Source organism: Bubalus kerabau, chromosome 1 (assembly GCF_029407905.1).
Source record: "Bubalus kerabau isolate K-KA32 ecotype Philippines breed swamp buffalo chromosome 1, PCC_UOA_SB_1v2, whole genome shotgun sequence".
Classification (NCBI taxonomy): domain Eukaryota; kingdom Metazoa; phylum Chordata; class Mammalia; order Artiodactyla; family Bovidae; genus Bubalus; species Bubalus kerabau.
The window spans coordinates 16185561-16201142 of record NC_073624.1 but is presented as its reverse complement, the minus strand read 5'-3'; the positions used below and the strand labels follow the sequence as shown (position 1 = coordinate 16201142).

Sequence of the window (15582 nt, the reverse complement as noted above, 5' to 3'; positions counted from 1 at the left end):
ATAAAATGTTACCGTAATTGTAGCTGTGGGCTTCCCAGGTGGCTCAGTGGTAAACAATCTGCCTGCAATACAGGAGATACTGGAGTTCTGGGTTTGATCCCTGTGTTGGGAAGATCCCCTCCCTGGATGAGGAAATGGCAACTCACTCCAGCATTCTTGCCTGGGAAATCCCATGGACAGAGGAGCCTGGTGGGCAACAGTCCATGCGGTTGCAAAGAGCCAGACATGACTTAGGGACTAAACAGCAACAAAAATTGCAGCCGTAAACCGTTACGGAAGTTTTATCACAAGCAGTTTCCAAACAAGGCTCTCCAAAGGGACATGCTTTTCAGAGTTGCACATGTGGAAAAGATAGTCAGGAATGTGATAAGAAGAGGTTGGAATGATACATGAAATATTATAACAGGATTACAGGCTGGATGGACATGGGGGCCAAAGGGAAGATTTCCTTCCAGGCAGCCAGTGAATATCACAAGGGCCTGCTAAGTGTAAAGACTGAAGTGTGAGTGAGCTTGGGAAGAAAGCTGTACAAGGCCTAATTCCCACCCTAGGACCTTATCAATGGGACAAATACACAGGACATGACCTGAGGAGCTGAAAGCAGAAAACTGATTCAGTAGGTAAGGGGAGATCATCAGGAGGCATATTTGTGTGTGTGAGAGATGAGTCTGTGGTACCAATGTTTGAAGTGGGAGAAAGAAGGAAGTGGGTTATTAAACAGTACATATTTCAATTGGACAAAGGAGGAAGTAAAAGCGTTCACCTATGGGCACAGATTTCATCTAGGCAGCAATAAAAGTTAGGTGCAGCATCCAGCTCACACCCACCCACCCATTCTTATTGGAGGCAGCTTGGACTTTGGAGGTGAGACGTCCTGGGTTTGAGTCCTGATTTCACTCCTCACTGACCACTTTTGAGTAAAAATCAGGAGAAACACTGACCTCCAAGGGCTGCTGGGAGGATTAGAGCTTGCACTTAGAAGGCACCCAGGGAGATGGTGAGCGATCAGTAAGGCAGCTATTATTTTTGACTCAACATTTATAGAGGGAGGGGCTGGGGCTACAAAGATGAGTAAGTCACAGTCCACAGGCCCTCCCTCAGGGAGTTCACGGGTGAGTGGGAGGAGCAGACCAAGAACAGCTCATGACAGCCTGAGTAGGAAGAGCTGATGTGCATCCAAAGTGCTGGGGAGACACCAAAGAGGGGACTATGCCTGTTTGGTGGGAGGGCGGGAGTCAGGAAAGGCATCATGGGGCCCTGAGAAGTGGCTGAGTTTACCAGTCAGAGAAGGGGAGAGAGGGCATTCCAGGTTGAAGAGACAGCACGTGAGAGGCAGAGCCCTGAAGATGTCAAGTATTTGCAGAATTATCACTAGTTTGGCATGACTGGAGCGAAGGATCATGGGAGGTGGGCACATTTTAGAAAGAGAACTGGTGTTACTTGCTTTTCCGCACTTTTAAGACCCATCCAACATTATTTTCGTTGATGAAATTGGTATTTCGTAGGAGAAATGTTTCTTTATTCTTGTGCTGTGCTTCTTACAAGTCTTAAACTGCTGGTTGGAGGGAGAACAAACAAACAAGCGAAAAACACACTAGAAAATGTATGACGATTAGGTTTACAACTTTGTTCCATGTAAGGCTTTAAGTGGTTCCTACTGAAAGGAGTAGGTTCAGTATTTTGGGATAATGGCTCAGGGTCTTCAGATAACTTCTTTCCTTAAGATCCCTAAGTCGGCACGTGGCCACCCATCTTCATTACCATTACCCACAATATCCAAAAGATGGAAAAACCCAAGTCACCATCAACAAATGAACAGATGAACAAAATGTGGTGTTTATATGGGAAAATATTTGTTTTTGTTGTTTAGTTGTTCAATTGTGTCCGACTCTTTGAGACCCCATGGAGTATAGCCCACCAGGCTCCCCCATCCATGGGATTTTCCAGGCAAGAATACTGGAGTGGGTTGCCATTTCTTCATCCAGGGAGGGGATCTTCCTGACTCAGGAATCAAACCTGCAACTCCTGCATTGGCAGGCAGGTTCTTTACCACTGACCCACCTGGGAAGCTCAGGAAGATATTATTCAGCCATAAAAGACTGTAACTCTGATACAGTCTATAGCATGGAGGGACCTTGAAAACTTTAAGCTAAGTGAAATAACCCAGACACAAAAGGATGGAAATTCTACATTTCTACTCAGAGGAGGGGTCAAGAATAGGCAAATTTACACAGACAGAAAGTAGAATAGAGATTGCCAGGAGAGGGAGGGAAAGGGGATGAGCAGTTATTGCTTAATGGGTATAAAGCTGTTGTTTGGGATGATGAAAAAGTTTCAAAAATAGTGGCAATGGTTACACAATACTGCGATTGTACTTAATGTCACTGAATTGTAGTCTTAAAGATGGTTGCAATGGTAATTTTTAAAAGTTCTGTATATTTTACAACACACACAAAATAGACAGCATGTGGGGATCACAATGGAGGAGTCTCTTCTGTGGCCTTCTGGTATTAAGGAAGGACTTGAGATGAAGTCCTGTCTTCTGACTCCACTACCTCTGGCCATACCCTTCATCTGCCAGCTTTTGCCTGAGGGTGGCAGCGGCTGTGGTCTGCCCTTTCCGGCAGTCTCAGTCTTATCAGAGCCCACAGTACTTCCTGGCCTCATTGCCACCTTCTCTGGGCTAAGCGCCCCCTTCAAGCCCTTAGGACCAAACCACCATCTCCCCCCATCATAGAACCCTCACTAGGAAACATCCAAGTCAGACTCTGCAGGGAAGCACCCAGAGAAGCTCAACCCACAAGGCCTTCCCCCATCTGGCAGCACTGTGCTGAGGTGTGCCATCAGCCTATGGGACCCCCATTCTATTACTGTCCCCATTTTACAAATGAAAAAACTGAGAGTGAGCAAGGTCAAACCATCCAGCTGGACCGGGTCACTCTGACCACAAAGCCAGCCCACACAGGAGCAACAGCAGAGATGAGGCTGGGATTTCATCCTGTACTTGGGAGTTTGAACTTTATTCTTTAGATAATGGGGAACAAGCAGAACAGGCTGGTGCCAGGGGAGGGGCTCGACATAAGAGCTATTTGTGTGCGTGTGCGTGCGCTAAGTCATTTAGTCGTGTCCAGCTCTTTGTGATGCTATGGACCGTAGCCTGCCAGGGTCCTCTGTCCATGGGATTTCCCAGGCAAGAATACTGGAGTGGGTTGCCATTACCTTCTCCAGAGGATCTTCTGGACCCATCGATTGAACCACATCTGCTGTGGTTCCTGCATTGCAGGTAGATTCTTTACCCCTGAGCCATCCACCCAAGGAGGCCAATACCTATTTACCAGTACTTTATCATCTGTCTCCTTTCAGGGGAATGGAAAATAGGTGGGGGCAAGGCCTTTGTTTTGTTCACTGCTTTGAACATGCCTGAAACCTTCTAAAGTCCCAAGAAGCATTTGTACAAGAAAGGAAGAAAGGAAGAGATTATTAGCAGATAACAGTAACCAAAGCATTTCATATATATTGACTCGTTGAGTCTAACGACCTTGTAAAGTAGGAATGCCTCTCCTTTCTTTCTTTTGTTTTCCAGGTAAGGAAAATGAGGGGTAGAGATATTAATTCAGTTTTCTTTCCTTTAAAAAAAATATTTATTTGGCTGTGCAGGGTGTTAGTTGTGGCATGCAAACTCTTGGTTGCAGCATGTAGGCTCTAGTTCCCTCACCAGGGATTGAACCCTGCGTTGGGAGCTCTGAGTCTTAGCCACTGGACTACCAGGGAAGTGGCTAAGGCACACGAGGACAAAGGCACAGATTTATACGTAGGCAAGTCTGACTCCAGAGCCTGTGCATTTAACACTGTGCCATGGAGACGGCTGCAGAAAGCTGTTCTGGACACAGAAGGAAGGTAAGGGAAAGGTCTGAGGCTGAAAAAGGTCTCAAGAGGCCAGGGAGTTCAGCTCCATAACATTTGTGTCTTCAGCCCTTCCTTGCCTTATCTTGACTTCTGGCTTCCCTCCTGTTTCAGGTCTCCACTGCCCATGAGGCTGTGACCAAAGGCATCCCACTGCTCCCCACCTTCCCCCAGGCCGGCTGCCTTGCAACCACAACCCACACGCCCATGCTGAACCTCCGTTTGCTCTGGGGCTCTCTGTGCAGCCCCCAGGCCCCGGCCCCAGAGACTGGAGATGCTAGGACGTGGGTGCGCCCCCTGATGCCCCCAGCCTAGCTCCTCGGCGCACAGTGGCACGATGCAAGCCAACTCCTCGGCCAAGTCTCTTCCCACCGAGTGCCCAGACTACCAGCCCATCCATCATTTGCATCTGGTGGTCTACAGCGTGGTGCTGGCGGCCGGGCTCCCCCTCAACGCGCTGGCCCTCTGGGTCTTCCTGCGCGCGCTGCGCGTGCATTCGGTGGTGAGCGTGTACATGTGCAACCTGGCAGCCAGCGACCTGCTCTTCACCCTCTCGCTGCCCTTGCGCCTGTCCTACTACGCGCGGCACTACTGGCCCTTCCCGGACTTTTTGTGCCAGCTGGCGGGCGCCGTCTTCCAGATGAACATGTACGGCAGCTGCATCTTCCTGACGCTCATCAACGTGGACCGCTACGCCGCCATCGTGCACCCGCTGCGGCTGCGCCACCTGCGGCGGCCCAGCGTGGCGCGGCTGCTCTGCCTGGGCGTGTGGGCGCTCATCCTGGTGTTCGCCGTACCCACCATCCTGGCGCATCAGCCCTCGTCCTGCGCCAGAGACGGCCGCAACGTGTCCCTCTGCTTCGAGAGCTTCAGCGACAAGCTGTGGAAGGGCAGCCTACTGCCGCTCTTGCTGTTGGCCGAGGCGCTGGGCTTCCTGCTGCCCCTGGCGGCCGTGGTCTACTCGTCGGGCCGCGTCTTCTGGACCCTGGCGCGGCCCGACGCCACGCGGAGCCAGCGGCGGCGGAAGACTGTGCGCCTCCTGCTGGCGAGCCTGGTCATCTTCCTGCTGTGCTTCGTGCCCTACAACGCCACGCTGGCCGTGTACGGGCTGCTACGCGGCGAGGTGGTGCCCGCCAGCTCCGAGGCGCGCAAGAAGGTGCGCGGGGTGCTGATGGTCATGGTGCTGCTGGCCGGTGCCAACTGCGTGCTCGACCCCCTCGTGTACTACTTCAGCGCGGAGGGCTTCCGCAACACCCTGCGAGGCCTGAGAGCCCCGCTCCGAGACAGGACCTTGGCCGCCAACGGGGCTCAGGAGGCGCTCGCTGAACCGCTCACCGAGACTGCCCACGCCTCTACTCTGACCACAACCAGCCAGGGGCAGCTCCAGCCCTCCGATCCCCGGTCATCCTTCACCCCATCCCACGAGGATTCGTCCTTCTGAACGCACAGTCGTTCGTGTCAGAGCACGGTCCCACCCCTACCCCCACTCCCGCGCCTCTGGTACTCTCAGACACGCCGGGGTGTGCACCGGGGGGCGGTAGAGTGGGCGCTGGGACTTAGGAGTGGCAGCTCCCGCTCCCGGATGCAGAAGAGAACGAAGTGTGGGGCCCAGGGGCGCGCGGTAGGAAGAGCGCCGCTGGAAATGTCTTTAACTGGGGGTGATGGTGAGCAGGGGAGGACCCCTTCCCCAGCCCCTAGAAAAGTGTTGCTGTGAACCTGCCCATGTAGAGGCAGGAGACTGGATGAAATGTCCTTGGTGGGCAGGAAACGCGGCCCACAGCTGGTAGATGGAGCGGAAGATGGGTGTCCTGCCTTTAGACCAACCACAGCAGACAGGGAGTCTTAGGAGGCTCCGCCTGCCCAGCACTGAGGCATAATATTAATAATACAAAAGCGTATTGGATGCTCACTGAATTGGTTTCCTTTTTGTCTAGTGACTTCAAACAATTTAGACCTGACACCGAGCATGGATAGTTGGGGGCAGGGCAAAATTGAGTTAGAGGAGTTTTCCCTCCAAGTTCTTGGTCCCTAGTCCCCTTTCTAGGTCCTGCCTTCCCCCTTCAAGATCTCCTCCATTCTAGGTCCTCAGTTCTTCCCCCTCCAGCTGGCGCCCCGTCTGCTGCTTCACCTATAATACAATGAGGAGAACATTCTTGTTCTAAAGTAACAGTTCTCAGACTTGTTGGTCTCAGACCCTTTTACACTCTTAAACATGGAGCATTCCAAAGAACTTTTGCTGATACTTTGTTCTTTTGATACTTAACCATATTAGAAGTAAAAAAGAATAACTTTAAAAACGGAAATAGGCAAGCGCACATTCCAATAGCTGTGAGAGCAACAGTGTCACGAAGCCTCTGGGAAATTCCATCATCTCCTTGTGAGAGAATGAGTGAAAAGGACAAATAACAGCTTAGTTGTATTATTATGAAAATAGTTTAGACTTTCTAAAAGAATCCATCCCCAGATCATGCTTTAGAACTATACCAGTACTCAAGTATTAGAGTTTGTGTGATTTCTTCCCAGGCTATTATATACATTATTTTTATTAATGCCAGGGAAAGAGCAGTGCTCAAGTCAATTGCCAGTTGTAGTCTGTAAGGCTTGCAGCTTCTGGGGGTGGGGGTGGGGGCAAGGCACTTAGGTGCTCTACCCCAGTGGAGCACTATCTGGGGATCCTGGAGCTGCAGCGGGAGGTGGGGGTGGAACGAAATGCACAAATACTCAGGAGGAAGTGGGGGTGGGAGTTTCTCTGGGCAGGGAAAAGGGAACAGAACAAGAGCCAGGCAAGAAGTTTACACGGAAGTAAATCCGATGAATGATGGACAGGAGGGCAGAAACAGGGTGACTGCTCTTAGTGAGCTGAAAGTAAGGAAATGGAAGTCTGATTTGCCGGCCACCTACTGTTCCTTCCTTCTTGAATGGAGTCTGGGCTGGCACTATGTCGTCCTAAGTGAAGTCGCTCAGTTGTGTCCAACTCTTTGGGACCCCGTGGACTGTAGCCCACCAGACTCCTCCATTCATGGGATTCTCCAAGCAAGAATACTGGAGTGGGTTGCCATTTCCTTCTCCAGGGGATCTTCCCGACCCAGGGATAGAACCCAGGTCTCCTGCATTGCAGGCAGACGCTTTAACCTCTGAGCCACCAGGGAAGCCCCATGTCATCCTAAGACCCTGACATTATTAGTGAGATTAACAAGGGAGTTGGTGACATGCTCATGTCCATGTCCTGCATGCATTTCTGTTTCTCACTGCTGTATGTTTCTGTGTGTGTGCATGTGTGTGTGTGTGTCTGTGTCTGTGTGTGACTGTCAGAGTTTCCCAGGCTGTGCCACTGTGTGTTTTAGTTCGTACTAAGCCTTTTGTGTTTACCTGAGTCCTCCAGATAGTGATTTACAAGGGTAAAATGACCCCTGGTGGCCAAACCAGAGAACTGACCCAGCATCCTCCCTGAGAGCCGTGAAGCAGAGCTTTCCTCTGTCTGGTCTGAGGTTAATAGCCTTCTGCTGCTGTAGACGAGGCCTGGTGGTTTGCAGGTTAGTACCTGCTCCATCAATTGCTCCGTCCTTAGCGTTCAGACCTTCCAGACCTGGGGGCATCAAATGTCATCATCATCCAAAGTCTCAGCATTTTGCCCTATCCAAACTGAACCTAACAGTTTTTAAAAATTGTTTGCATTGGCCACATTGCATGGCTTACAGGATCTTAGTTCCCCAACCAGGGATTGAACCCATGTCCTCAGTAGCGAAAGCATGGAGTCCTAACCACTGCACTGCCAGGGAGTTCTCTATTTGAGTATTTTTATATGCAGATAAGTGGATGAATTCCAAAGCAATTAAAGCTCACATAGCAAGTATCTTCTAACTTGCTATATAATTTACTTATTTATTTATTATGTTTTATAGTTTATTGTCTGTCTCCCCTTCACCGCCCCACCCCCCCCCCCGGCAAGTAGAATGTAAGCTCCCTGGGGGGAGGGATCTTTGGTTCTCTGGTGTATCCCCAGCATACAGAACAGTGTCTGGTGCCAAAGAAGTTCCTAATAAATATTTGTTGAAATGATGAACAGTTGAATCATTTTTCTTTTTTTATTTTTTATTGCAGTATAGTTGAATTACAATGTTAATTACTGCTGTAATGAACAATTGGGCTTCCCCATGGCTCAGTGGTAAAGAATCCCCCTGACCCATACAGAAGATATAAGTTTGATCCCTGGGTCAGGAAGATCCCCTGAAGGAGGAAATGGCAACCCACTCCAGTATTCTTTTTTTTTTTTTTTTTTATTCGATCCCACTGACTGTAGCCTGCCAGGCTCCTGCCAGGAGATCCATGGGATTCTCCAGGAGAGAATACTTGAGTGGGTTGCCATTTCCTTCTCCACACTCCAGTATTCTTGCCTGGAGAATCCCATGAACAGAAGAGCCTGGTGGGCTACAGTCCACGGGTCACAAAGAGTTAGACATGACTTAGTGACCCAACAACAAAATGAACAGTAGAACCTTGTTGTGAAGTAGTTTACTATCTAGCATGGACCAAAGAACAAGTCAACGATAGTTATTATTCAAGATGGAAGATGGAAGAATGCAGGGGAAGGCACTGACCATTAATTTATTGGGCACTGGACAGTCCCTGGAGGTTCTTAAGGGAGGTTCAGCCCACCCTGACACACTGTGTGGGATAAACTACAGGGAAATGAGGCGGGGAAGAGTCTAAGGAGAAAGACAGGTGAGGGGGTGGATCCAGGAGGTGTGCTTTCAGAGGCAGATGGAAATGAGTTTTCTCCAGTGTGGACTCTCCATCATTTAAACTCCAGTGGACAATGTATCCACAGGGTTTCCATGAGAACAGAGAGGCAAGAATAGATTCAGGAGGACTTCCCTGGCGGTCCAGTGGTTAAGACTCTGCACTTCCACGCAGGGGGCTCTGGTTTGATCCCTAGTTGGGGAACTATGATCCCATATGCTGCACAGTGCAGAGATTAGATTCAGGAGATGTTGCAGGCAGAGGAGGAATGAGCAGAACCTGATACGAACAGGAAGTTTAAGGATGTCTGCAGTCACTGCTATTTTCACAGGATCCCTCGATGACTGGGTGGCCAATGTAATGGCAACTACATGTGGGAAATCCAGAGACCACCCTGTGTCCAGAAGTTTACCTTTTGGGGGGTTGCTGCTGCTGCTGCGTCATTTCAGTCGTGTCCAACTCTGTGCGACCCCATAGACGGCAGCCCACCAGGCTCCCCCATCCCTGAGATTCTCCAGGCAAGAACACTGGAGTGGGTTGCCATTTCCTTCTCCAATGCATGAAAGGGAAAAGTGAAAGTGAAGTCGCTCAGTCGTGTCCGACCCTCAGCGACCCCATGGACTACAGCCTACCAGGCTTTTGGGGGGTTAGGAAAACCCAAAGGAGGAAAATGAGAAAATCTCAGACACAGGGAGAAGTGTGTGAACACATTGTAAAAATATTTTCTATGCAATTGGGCTTCCCCATGGCTCAGCTGGTAAGAATTCACCCGCAATGCGGGAGACCTAGGTTAGATCCCTGGGTCGGGAAGATCCCCTGAAGGGAAAGGCTACCCTCCAGTATTCTGGCCTGGAGAATTCCATGGACTCTAGTATAGTCCATGAGGTCACAAAAAGTCAGACACAACTGAGTGCCTTTCACTTCAGTTCACTTCATGCCAAGACCTTAGTTTTGTGCTCAAAATGCATTATTTTATTTAATTATTACAATAACCCTCTGAGTTAGGAATAATGATTACCCCCACTTTACAGATGAAACATCCTGGAGGAGCTGAGGTTCTAATGTCACACAACCAGGAAGTGGGACAGTGTCTCTGCGACTCCCAAAGTCCTCTACTCTTCACAGAACACCCTACTGTATCTCCCCTTCCTTTACAGCCCACTGTCTCATCCCTGGTTCCCTTCCACCCACCACTCCTTGGCATCCTTTCCTCTCCTTCCCTCCTCATGTAGGCCACCACTCTCTCACCTTGAGTCCACTGTGTCACCTGTCCCTCCACTCAATGGAGTTCTTCCTCCGTGGGCTCCTAACTCACTCACCCTACAACACACCAGCCCTTCCTCTCCACCTGCCTCCGCCCCAGTGCAGAACCCACTGTGGCTGAGTGAGCGCTGAGAACAGGGCTCATTCATGGTTCCAATGGTGTTGGGCCCTAAAACATACCACATCGAGGGGGTTTGGAAGGGCATGGCTCAAGGATAGCACCCAAAGCTGGACACCTCAGCCTTCATGCACTCCCTCCCCCACCTGGGATGTGCCCAACATTTCCAAGACAGCACTCCTGATTGTCCACCAACTAAACCAAAGAGGACACCACTCCATGGTTTTCCTCAAGGTCCATATCCTCTGTAGAATGGTCCGTCCATGTGGTGAGAGAAGCTGGGGGAAGAGGAACAATCACTGGTCTTGAGGTAAATTCAGGAGAACAAGGAGAGATGCTTATTAGCCCTGGAGCATGAAGGAAATCCCTGTGGGGTTGCCACCTGGAGTCCCCTGAAGAAAAGTGGAGGGGGAGGTTAACCTCCCACGGAGCCTTCCTTCTTCCTTCTTTCAGGAGACCTGGAGACCAGGGAGGCTGGGGAACTGTCACCATGCTGTCTCTTCCAGAGGAGCACTGAAAACCCTGAAGAGTGAAGTTTCTCCCAGGGGCTTGGAGAATCCCAAAGGCTCTCAGAACTTTGCCATCAAACAAACCTGGGGACTAATTTTGGCTCTGTCACTTCTTGGCAGTGTGACCTTGGAAGTTGTTTAACCTCTCTGAACCTCTATTTCCCCATGAAATGGGGATCATAGCATCTACTTATTGGGTTCTAGTGAGGGTTAATGAGGTCACCCTTGAAAGGCACCTGAGAGACATCCCATAAGGGGGAGCTCTCTTTCCAACCAGGGTCTGGGGAGGACAGGCTGTTGGTGAAGTCGGCTTTTGATGCCCAAGGGGAGAGTTTCTGGAAGACAGCAAGGGTTCCAGGTGAATCCTCGCCCAGATGGAGCTCTGCCAGCAATCAGAACCAAGGCCAGGGATGGGTGAGCAAGGCAGGCGGGGCCAGCTTTCACGGTGCTTGGTCAAGGAGGAGGCCGGGGCAGTGACTGGCCTGTCGCCCTCTGGGGGCACTCTCTCCTCACCGGCCCCTTGTCCATTCCACAGACAGAGAAGTGGGTGGGAAAGTGCCCGAATGGAGAGGAGAGGGGGCATGGGATGAAGAACCAAGCAGAGGAGAAAGGGCAAAAGAGGAGGCTGGAGGGGAAGTGAGGGCCCGGGCAGGCCCTGGTGGGGCCGGGAGAGGGGCCCAGGGCTGGAGGGCGGAAGGGAGACAGCCTGGGAGGGAGAGCGCCGAGGCGGGAGGAGGGAGGGACAGGGAGGGAGACCGGCGGCGCTGACACAGCCTCGATGTGTGGAACGGGCTGGGGTTTGGCCCACAGGTCAGGCGTCTGGCAGTATTATGGGATGGAGAGGCCTTAGGAGACAGGGAGAGTATTATGGGCTGGAGCAGCCTTAGGAGACTGGGGAATATTATGGGCTGGTGAGGCCCGGCTCCAACTGGAGGCGGGAGGAAGGGGTGCGGGGCGGGAAAGGGGGGGTGGTGGTGGAAGGGAATATTATGGGCTGGAGGCCTCCTGCGACCAGAGGCAAGAGTATTATGGGCTGGCAAGGCCTTCGGTGGCCAGAGGGGGGAGCAGCGGGGGATGGCACCGGCTGCATGTGACTGAGGGGGGGGCCAAGTTGGGGGGGGTGGCGAGTGGGGGTGGGGGAGCATATTATGGGATAGCTCTTTGTATCTACTGCGGGGACTGCTTCTCCAGAAGATATTATGGGATGTCGTGTGTGGGAGGGGGAGTGGGGCTGGGGGATTATTATGGGATGGTGGTGCAGAATGGGGAGGGCCTGAGGAGAGCTTCTCCGACCCCCCCACCCTTTACTCTCTAGCCATCGTCTCTAAGGTCTGCGTTCTTCCGTACATGGCCCAAGGAGAACACCTGAAGTCCACCCCCCACACTCTGGCTGTTTGAGCACCTCAACCCATCCTAGGCATCTTCCTTAACTAGTAGCCACCTCCGGGTGCTGAAGGGGAAACGAACCCCCTGAGGATGCGGAGAAGGTCCCAAAGCAGGGTTGTGGTGGCCAGTGGGCCACACCTCCCACCTGTCCATGTCCCCTTGGCTCCCCATCCCCTTGGGTCACTGTCCTTCCCCTTGTCACTCCCTTCCACAAAGTGGGGGCCGTTGATCCTCCTCTCCTTCCCCCTCCCCTCCATTTCCTCTCCAGCTCCCTCCACAGCCGTAACCAGTAAAACAGGCGGCCAGCTATTATGGGATGGCTGCTCCCGGCAGCTCTGCAGGGAGGGGGCGGTCACCGCGGAATGTCTCTTGTGGGTGGCTATTATGGGATGGCCGCCTCTCTCTTTTTTTGGGGGGGGTGGGGGCTAGCAAGGAGAAGGATTATTATGGGATGTGCCCAGCGCAGCTGGGTGGGGCTGTCCTGAGTAGGTGAAGCTCTGGGGAGGGGGGAGGGGGAAGGAAAGGAAGGAAGAGGGAGGGAAGGAGCTGGGGAGGGTGGGGTGAGCCCTGGAGCCAGACCTGAGGCCTGGCAAGAGTGACTGGCTGGAGAGGTTCGTCCGTGACAGCTGTTTGAAGAGGCCCCGGGGGCAGACTGGAGCTAGCCGGATCTGAACCCTGGACACCTGGGTCCCTAAACCGCTTGTGAGCTACAAGGGTGGCTGAGTCCAAGCCTGCGGTGAGGAGGCCTGAGTTCTGGCTGGACTGTAGCTCAGGTAGGGGTCCAACCAGGGGAGCTGTGCCACCTTGCAGTCGCACCGGAGGAGCAAGACTGAGTTGGCTTCTTCAGGACACATGTGCGGTGGTGCCCCCCAGCCCTGTACCACCTCCCTCCTGCCTAGTCGTCGGCCTACACTGTCCCTGTGGCTTTTCTGTCCTATGTTGCTTTCCTAAACCCCCTTTTCTGACAGCAGGAACACTCTTAGATGCCTAGCGAACAGAGTTTCTGGGACTCACAGAACAGAGATGGAGAGGGTACTACAGAGTATGTGCTGAAAACTCCATGGACAGCCCACTCTGTTATTCTAGGTTCTTCTGGGAGGGAAGCAGAACACTAAAGTAACAGGCTAGAGAGGCTGTCCCCCTGGGTGCATTAATCAGGAGATTATCCCACCCTTAGTCTCTGTGGGCCAATCTCGCTGGTGGTTTATTTATAATTTATCTGGGAGGGGAGCCTGGGGCCAGGGTAGGAAGGGGGAGCACAGAGGCGGAAAGACCACAACAGTGACATGAACATCCTAGCCCCCCTGGAACTCAAGGAAAGAAGAGCCTTTGATCTACTCCTTGTGGGTTATCAGGGAGAGGTGGGGCGTAAGAGGAGCCAAGGGGTAAGTGGGTACAACCGGCAGGATGGGGTAAAGGGCTGTGGTGGACAAAAGGGACCATGTGTGTCTCCACAGACAAGAAGCTGTGACTACCCAGTTACAAAACTCTTCTCCTGGTTTATGAATCTCTGTGGTAACTTGGTGTATATGTGGGAAGAAGAGGGTATGGGGCAGATGTAGACATTACAGAACGAAATTTGAGGCCCAGAGGCAGGCTGGATCCCCTAAAGAAATGGGGAGAGAGAGGAGGGCATAATAATGCTCTGGCAGCTCTGTAGGTTAGTGAGAACTTCCTGAAAGGAGGTATATGGTACCTTAATGAAAGAGCTGCCTCCTGTCCCCCAAGTGAGGAGGGCAGGGTTTGCTCTTAGTCCTCAGAATAAGCATGGGGGAGGATTTGCACAAATGAATGGGGCCCAACCTTGAAGACAAGAGAACTGAATGGGAATACTAGGCAGCCTTGCAGAATGAGGGAAATGGCCTGTGTGCCAGAGGGGATGTGCTGAAAGGGTGGTCTGGGGAGTGAAGTCAGGCAGGAGCTGGGGGAGAGACCAGTCACCATCATTGGTGTTCTGCTTGGAAGCCTTTGTTGTTGTTCAGTCGCTTAGTCGTATCTGACCCTTCACGACCCTGTGGATGGCAGCACCAGGCTTCCTTGTCCTTCACTGTCTCCTGGAGTTTGCTCAAATTCATGTCCATTGAGTCGGTGATGTTATCCAACCATCTCATCCTCTGCTGCCCCTTTCTCCTCTTGCCTTCGGTCTTTCCCAGAATCAGGGTCTCTCCCTGTTAGTCAGTTTTTTGCATCAGGTGGCCACAGTATTGGAGTTTCAGCTTCAGCATCAGTCCTTCCAGTGAATATTCAGGGTTGATTTCCTTTAGGATTGACTGGTTTGATCTCCTTGCAGTCCAACAGATTTTCAAGAGTCTTCTCCAGCATCACAATTTGAAAGTATCAATTCTTCTGTGCTCAGCTTTCTTTATGCTCCAACTCTCATATCTGTACATGACTACTGGAAAAACCGTAGTTTTGACTAGATGGACCTTTGTCCTTTGTCGGCAAAGTGATGCTTGGAAGCATAGGGATGCTGATTTCCCTAAGCAAGTTTCTGCCTCTCCTAAATTCATCTCTCCTTGCCAGCTCTCCAGTCCTGAGGTTCCCAGAGGAGGGAGGGTCATCTAGCCAGGCCCTTTCTCTAGGGAAGTGAGATTAGAAGGGCGACACACTCACTTCTGGTCAGGAAGGGCCTCTCCTAGGAGGAAGTTCCGGTTGCTCTTCAACCTGTTGTACCCGCAAGGGCCTTGGACTTGTGTGGAAAAGGCACAGGAGAGTAGAGGAAGATGTTAGCTGACTCTGGGGTCTGGAGTGAGGGCAGCAAGGAAGTGGTGCTGAGATACTGGTTCTCACCCAGGTTCTCTGGGGCTCAGGAAGAGGAAAAAGTGATAGGCTATAGGCTCAGGTTCTCTAAGGGTCAAAAGATTTTAAGATTGGGTTCTCTGACTTTCTTAGGTTAGGTCCCCAGGGTAGCTGCAGGGTAGGTACAGGTAAGGAAGGGAATGGTATATTTCTGGAGGCTTCCTTGTGGCATTATAAATGAAAAAGGCATTCTGGGATGTTGACTTGTACACGGGAGGGGAAGATGGTGAGTATTATACAGTGATGAGGGTTTTTTTTTTGCGGGTGGCAAGAATGGGACTTCAACAAGAGGAAGATGGAGGCAGTTGGAATTGTTATGAGACTTGAGGATACAGAATGAGAACATATAAATGAGAAACGTGGGTCATTGGTCAGCAGGATTTGGTGTGCAAGCATGCTGTGCTTAGTCGCTCAGTTGTGTGTCCAACTCTTTAAGACCCCATGGACTGTAGCCCGCCAGGCTCCTCTGTCCTTTGGGATTCTCCAGGCAAGAATACTGGAGTGGGTTGTCATGCTCTTCAGGGGATCTTCCCAACCCAGGGATTGAACCCAGGCCTCCCACATTGCCCATGGATTCTTTACTGTCTGAGCCACCAGGGAAGCCCTTGGTGTTCAAATATAACAATTCTGGCATGTTGAGGAGTCTCTCAGGAAGGAAGCACATGATGACATTATAGGGTTTCTGTATTAGAAACGCTTTGCTGGATGGATGGACAGTACTTTCCAATCAAAATCCCTTAGTACATAGGGAGCAGAGAGGAGATTATCTTGCCCATCCGTCTACATTGTAAATCCTCTAGAAGTACCTCCCACCTCTAGAAGGACCACTGAGAATCTCTACTGGGATCTGATGTCTCCTGAGAC

The 15582-nt window shown here is 51.5% G+C and overlaps 1 protein-coding gene across 1 annotated transcript; it reads left to right on the top strand.

Annotated features, from left to right (window-relative positions):
• The first annotated feature begins 4178 nt into the window (after positions 1–4178).
• LPAR5 (lysophosphatidic acid receptor 5) lies at positions 4179–5931 on the top strand. The gene has a single exon (XM_055566080.1). The coding sequence runs from the start codon at positions 4241–4243 to the stop codon at positions 5342–5344; it is 1104 nt and encodes a 367-aa protein (XP_055422055.1). The 5' UTR covers positions 4179–4240; the 3' UTR covers positions 5345–5931.
• The last annotated feature ends 9651 nt before the right edge of the window (positions 5932–15582 follow it).